General features: G+C 37.2%; 1 protein-coding gene across 1 annotated transcript; it reads left to right on the top strand.

Moving 5' to 3' along the window:
- Window positions 1-2,113: 2,113 nt before the first annotated feature.
- LOC128370907 (uncharacterized) lies at window positions 2,114-6,159 on the top strand. The gene is made up of 6 exons (XM_053331091.1): window positions 2,114-2,280; window positions 3,574-3,886; window positions 4,049-4,356; window positions 4,585-4,680; window positions 5,389-5,427; window positions 6,132-6,159. Exons 1-5 carry the CDS (start codon window positions 2,114-2,116, stop codon window positions 5,417-5,419), a joined length of 915 nt encoding a protein of 304 aa, XP_053187066.1. The 3' UTR covers window positions 5,420-5,427; window positions 6,132-6,159.
- Window positions 6,160-7,458: the final 1,299 nt, after the last annotated feature.

Below are 7,458 nucleotides of genomic sequence, written 5' to 3'. Positions count from 1 at the left end.
ATAAAACCACACAATAAAAATGTAGGTGTAGGTGTTAGAGACATATCTGATAAACAGTTAAAACATTGAATAAGTCGATTTTTGTACAAGAACAAATATTATTATTTATAGCTGGTTTCCACTTTTGCACTGAACTTTAACTCCTGACTCAACGATATAATCAAGGCTTGTTAAAATCATGTTATACATTTACTCTTAATGAGACAAAAGCACCATGTCATGAGGGTCAAGGTCTAGATCTTTCCAATAAAGACTTAACAGGTTCACATAAAACAGTGCAATACCAAACGAGCATGATAGCACGTTTGACGAAAATGTCAAAGGTGTGAGATCAACCGAGACATGTGGTAATCAAATATGAAGACACTGTCTGATTGACTGTGAAAGAAGCTTGGTTATGTCTGCAATTTTGAATCTCTAGTCTAGAACTTACGTATTTGGTCTTTCGTCTATGTGAGGCCTCTCCAATTATCTCCAAGTCAGTCATTATTTATAATGTAAAGTCTGATTGATTCCGAAATTTTTAGAGGTCATTGTCAGCCACAAAACATGTGGTAATGCCACGTGCTGAAAAGAAAGACCTCTCTCAACTGCAAATTATCATATGGACTAATTATATGACAAAATGAGAAGGAATGTGAAGCTCTGGTTTACTTGTAATTGACCAAAAATACCATATAAAATAAAAACTAATTTGATCTAGTCTATTATCTCTCGTTGTGCTCACTACCTAATGACTGAAAATGTTACTTCTTTATCGTGCTTAATGGCTCCAAATGATACAGGAATGTAGCAGTGCTGTCATGCTGGGAACCCTTTTAACACTGTTTGATACTATTTTCTAGCAGCCCATTTTGTCCAATTTTAATTTCTAAGGTTGTTTTTTTCAACAGACACTCCTAACAGATTGTTTAATAAAATAACAGAAGAATGAATAGATTCAAAGTTAAAGAAAACGATACAATCTAAAACATTACAGGAGGACACAACAGGGTTTGCTAAGCATTGGAGAGTGTGAGCATTTCACCTGTAGCTCTGTAGCGACATCTGCTGGTCACTTTACTTCAATCTCAAAGATTACCACATATTTGTTTAAACTGTCAGGAAAAAATATAATGGTGAGAAACTGACAAGCCTCACAGTTTTTTTGATTTTGACAGACAGAAATTATGGCAAGCTTGCAATAAACTTAGTAATAAATGCTGTAAGATGCAAACTCTCTTTTAATAATTTGACATTGAGTTCAATAATGAGAGAGTGGAGTAGGATTGGAAAATCAGACTAACTCATATAACTCATAATAATCTCCATCAGATATCAATATATCTAATAATTTTAGGATTACTTTATTTGAGAAAAAGAAAGTGGTGCTTTAAAGTCCATTGTAATGTTACAAAACATCTTTGTATATTAAAGTATAATCTCTTTTCTTTAAACACGGCTCCTAGACTCCTTCATTGAAAACATTTTTTTCATGTCACTGGTGTAAATAGGCTACTGACATTTTTAGATTTGTCTCTATAGTTATTAGTGTGATATGTAATGATGTTGCATGTTAATTAATGTTTTTAGTGTCTGATTGTGATTTTTCTGTGTGTACCTACCCAGGGACCGCAGATGAAAACATCCATTAGGATGAATCATCTCTTCTCATTTTGAGACTAATGTTAGCTGTTTCCCTTGGTATTGTACATGCAGGCTCACTGTCATTATTTACTAGAACATTTGAACTTAACACAGCTATGTGTGTTAGTAACACTTTTTCTACTATAAAGGTAACATGTCTGCTATATTTTACTAGATCTGCAGGATTCAAAGGTGTCATATTGGATCAATTAAGCAGGTGTGTAGACACATTTTTAAATACACTTGTGTAACTTCTTTTTAAAAATTATTTCTTAGTCAGATTTTCAGTGTCTTTTTTTTTTTTCTTTCATGTACATTTGCATTTTATAATGCAGGAAGCGCGTCAGGCGACCACATTTTATTCCCTAGGATGGCGATGTCATGACCCACCCGGATCCACCCTACTCTGATTTATTGTCTGGTTCTGGTTGCCTTCTTTGGTTGTCAAAGGCAAAGTGGGGCGGGCCGTGACTTCGGGAGTAGCGTGATGACGTCACTCAGAGGGATTTTGCATCCAGGGCGTGGTGACGCTACGTGCTGCGGTCCACCCATAGACCGCCAAATTCAAACAGCGGTCACTAAAAGAAAGAAACAACAGCACCAGGCAGCGGAAAAAGAGAAGATAAACAATTCACACACGACTGGTACTTTCAGGTAAGTAAGCGTTGCGTTAAAGAGCAGCAAAGCTGGTCTCTTTTCTCAGATATTTAACGTGGACTTTTAACTTTATCTAGCTAAGTTAATGTTGAGCCAGATGTCTTTTTGTTGTTACTGAATGATAAACACAGGCATTTCTTTGTTAATGCTACTACTTGGAGACGCTGCATTGTTTTGGTTTAGGTTAAAGTGTGTGAAACTGAAGTCCATTAACGTCCCCATTTATCGTAAAAAGTGGTAAATCATTGAGTTTAGTATGGAGTCATCCTGGCGAAATCCTGACCAAACGACAGGATACTTTCACTAACACGATGCTGCTTCATTGTAGGGCCCTTTGTTCACTTTTCATCAACATGGCCTGTAACAGAAAATTGTGCAAGAATCTCTTGAAACACTTACGAGTGTTTCAAGAGTCAATTTTGAGTTTTTCCAAAGTGACTCTGGAAATACGAAAATATTTAATATTTTATTTATGTTTGTGCTGCTGATACACATTTTTCTAGATCGAGGGTGTTCTGGGTTTTTAGGTAATATTTGACTATAATGTAATGTCATGTAGTGTTTTTTCTTCTTTCTCCATAAACAAAAATCATAAAACCTACACAATCTGAGAGGGGTAATCACCTACTTATTAGTGATTGATGAGGTATTTACGAATGAAAAATAGATATGTGTCTCAGAAATGTGTTATAGAGACTGAGAAGGGTTACAGTGTGAACAATTTTTAAAAGTTTTTTGGTTACATCTAGATTAGCACAAGATGATGAAGAGTTTGATCTTTTGATCTTAACATGAGAAAATTGTTCTGTATATGACCCTAATGTTAAGTTATAGCATTACATTATTACATTGTGTTTTTATTATAAATGTTATAAGTAATTATTTAATTTGCTTATTCCTTTTGAAGTATGTCTTATATCAGATTTATGTGTCTAATTTAGCAGCTGCAACTTACAAGTATTATCATCACTGAGTAATCTATATATTTGTAAAATGTTGTTGAAAATGTCAGATTACCCATCATGCCTAAGGTGATGCTTTCTAATCGCTTGTTGTGTCTAACCAACACCTAAAGATATTCAATTAATGATCATTTAAAAACAAAGTTATTTTTGCTTCATAAATGCAAAATTTAATGAATACTTGATGAATGAAAACAATTAATAGATGGTCATAACTGTATCAAGTAACATTAAGTTAATACTACTTTATACTTTATACTACTTTATCTCTGTTTTTATACTCACTCTGTTGTATTTGTTCTGCTATCCCTCCACTCTCCTCGTGCAGGTTTAGCTCGTCTTCAGTGATGGATGGAGTTGGCAGAGCTATGGTGGGAGTCTGGCGGGCACATACGGTCCTGGATGAGTCTGACGAGGCAGAGAGCTCCCCAGAAGCCCCTGACCGTTTCCGCAAGCTTCGCTCTTCGTCTTCACTCAACTCTCTGCGAATGTCTTTGAGAAAGCGTCTCCCACTCCGTTCTGTCCAGGCCAACTCCCTTCCCGAAAATCCAGCATTGGAGACCAAAAAGGAGCAACCAAAACCCAGTGCAGTCCGCAAACTTACCCGCAGTGCTCGGAACTCCTTCACTGGAGTGTGTCAGGTAGATATTAATCAACATTAACAATAATTTTAACAATCATTCCAAAACCTACATTTTCTCTACACCCCTTATTAATTGAGTTTATTATATAAATGTATGACAATCAAGCAATGTGTGAGCTCATGGTCTCTCTTCCCTTGTGTCTTTTTCCTCATCATGCAGAGGTGGCAGAAAACCAGAGAGTTTTCACGTGAGGAGTGTTTGGTTACAACCCCAGGGCGGATATGTGAAGGGGAAGAAGCTGAAGCGTCAGCTTTTCGCACACCAAGACGCACACCTGGCCGAGCTGCGACACCTAGACGCACCCCCAAACAAAATGCCACACCTGGGCGTACCCCGGGCTCTAGAGGGAGAAGGACTCCTGAGGCTGGTGTCCGTGGGGTGAGAACAGGTGGTGGCAGGAGACAGCTGGTCCGCATGGCTGCATTACGAAGTCCCTATGCATCCCCCAACACAGAGAACCAGAGGCTGTGAGTTTTAAATGATTTAGGGCCTCATAACCAGCTACACAGTTGCATTCATAGATGATGCAGCACAAGTCAAAAGTTTCCCTTGAATGAGAATATGTGTCCAAACTTTTGACTGGTACTGTATTTGCATCTGAGTTAGTTTGTCCACATGTCCTTTTCAGTTTTTAATTCTTTGTTAGCTGGTAGCTTTGAGTTAATTTGAGTGTTTGTTTCTTTACTGTAAAACAGGAAGTTTGACCAAGATCTAGAGTCAGTTTCTAGTGGACTCAAGAGGCTCAAACATCTGTCTAAGGCCTTGGATGGCATCATTGGCAGAGACAACAGGTAAAGCATCTTCATTTTGAGTGACTTTTTTTTTTTTTTTTTTTTTTTTTTTTTACCACTAGGTGTGTGCTTAACAATAATAACAATTTTCTCTATTTTATATTTATATTTTAATCTCTATTCTGAAATGTCACTTTTAATGAAAAGCATTGTGTGTGTGTGTTTTTTTTTCTTTTTTTTCTTTTCAGTAGTCAGTAGGCAAAGTAAATACTGTTTAACGTTCCCTGTATGAGTGAATGAATGTGTGTGTGTGTACTGTATATGAATGAGACTCTGTGCATTTCCCTTTTTTCATACAACTTCTGCATAGATGATACTAGAGAGTCGCATGACCGCCCTCTGCCTCCTCTCTTCCCACCCAAAGAATCCCAGCCTGAAATGCAGCTTGTGGGTCCCCAGACTTCCTTCCCCTCCCCCACACATTCTTCCCGCCTCGGTTTAAAACTGGGTCTGGAATTCGGATAAGGAGGGATTCAGGGGGAGAGAGTATGAGAGCGGAGAATGTTTTTTTGCATCACTTCCTGTATTGACATTCAAAATGTTGAATCACAGTCTGACCCAGCCCATAAAGGATCGGATACAGTGTGAAAAGCAGATGGTGACCATGTCTGTTATCTGAGTGCATTACATGCAACCAACTGCTGTACTTACCTTTTATGTAAAGCTTTTCCTTCAGGAGTTTAAACATTTGTTTTCCTTTTACAACAGGCAGTTCAAGTATTCCTTAATTGTGGATTAGGGAAAAAGGTAAATTCAAATCTGAAAATATAATCCCACTAAAACCAGATGAATTGTGGAAACGTATGTGCTGAACATAATTCATCCTGACATAAAAATGCATGGCAGAGCTTGCCTGATGTCTGAATGGTAATGCATGTCCTGCTGTGCGTATGACACTGAAAGTCTCTGACATCTGCTCTCAATAACTGTCCGAGCAAACAATGCCCTGCCTCTATCAATCTGACACTGTTTTTCTTCCTTCTTTCTTTATCACCCCTTTTCCTAACATATTGTCTTTTTCTTTGTTGCTTTAATCAATTCTTGTACTGACCAGGGTGTCTGCAAGTCTCGGAAAAGCTTTTTTTCAGAAACATTATCTCCTCATAGGCCAACAGTTGCTTTCCTTTTTGTCATTTTCAAAAATAAGAATAATATACCATCTTTTCAAAAGCCAAAAGTGCAGATTATAATCCTTTTTACATTTATACCACACCAAAAACAAAAAAGGAGAGATCACACAATTGAACACTTGAACTTTTTAAGTACATCCAAAAAAGGAGAGCCATAAATAACTAAATGATTTATTAGGTCCAATTTTTTTATTTCTCATTGGCACTGACACAATCTTTAAATCTTAAACTGATTAATGACACCTGCAGTCAGCTTCCAGATCTCTTTCTCTTTCTTCTGTTTATGCTTTTTACATTGATTGTTGTTCCCTCTCTCTACAGAAGAAAGGAACGTTTTGGAGGAGCGGTGATGAGAAAGCTGGACCCCAGCGGTAAACTCAGCTGCTCAAACCTGTCACGTCGAGCCACGCACCTCTCAGACACAGTGGGAGGTTGGGCCCACACAGCTGTACACACTATCCGCAAACCCAACTGAACTGTGTGTGTGTGTGTGTGTGTAAAACAAAGGACCTTTGTAGCCATGTTTCATATTTAGCATTACTGAGGTGATACTGTTACATGTAGTATTGTCATGACACAGAGATACTGTTGCATGTAGTATTGTCATGACACAGAGAGACTGTTACATGGCAATGTGTCTGTCCATGTAAGGTTTTGTTTGTTTACATGTCTCAGGTTAGCTAGCTGTGGGTACAATATCCTCATTGTAGCCACCAAAGGGATATTTCTATTGTGATGCATGTTACTATTATAGCTGCTACAACCAAATGTATTAGTTACATTTTCAAAATACTAATATCATAGTTTGTGTTCACTTTCTGTATAGAAACCTTTTCTGGTTTCTGTAATTAACTTTAAAGAAAATGCTGCACAAGACCAAAAGTGTATCTGCAGAACTAACACTAAATTTACAGACAAAGGGAGATGCATTCCCCGCTACTTTATATGTATGCAATAATCTTAATAACACTTGTTACACCTTTTTTTTTAAAATGACATTTGATTATGCCAAATTGCAAAGTGTATCATCTATGAAAGGGGACCTTTTTATATACCGTAGTTTAGGTAGTATTTGAATAGGTTATGGGAATATATATTTTCATATCTTTCCTGGAGTCAGGTATGCACTTGTAATGGCCTGTGGATGATTCATGCTACCATACTGTACATATAAATCATTTGATAATGTGATGGGGAAGATGTAATGGCTCATTACCTGATGATGACGTCAATGATGATGTTATAAAGCCATATCCAGCAGGTTATTAGTGTAGTGGTTGTCGAGCAAAATGCGTCAAATGAAGCAAAACACTCTCCTCTCTGCCATTGCTGTGTATTTGTGACACTTTTATTCTGCATTAATGAGAAGAAGGGAGATATTATGTCTAAATGTGAAGAAAAGTAATCCATACAATAAAACTTCAACAAGCTGAGAGTCTTGTCTTTTTTATTATTGCAACGCATTATATTTGTAATTTGGGCAGTTTGTACCTCAAAAGCTTGTGTTTCTCTTGATATCATTGAAAGCCAATTAACATGATGAAATGGGCATTGTTCTTGTTCTATAACTGGATCCTTGGTGAAAATCAGAGCAGCTTTTCTCAATACTGATGCAACCATTAAAATGTGGCACGACGAGCTCACATTT

Source organism: Scomber japonicus, chromosome 13 (assembly GCF_027409825.1).
Source record: "Scomber japonicus isolate fScoJap1 chromosome 13, fScoJap1.pri, whole genome shotgun sequence".
NCBI lineage: Eukaryota > Metazoa > Chordata > Actinopteri > Scombriformes > Scombridae > Scomber > Scomber japonicus.
The sequence above is the reverse complement of the archived record's forward strand: the minus strand, read 5'-3'. Positions and strand labels throughout refer to the sequence as shown.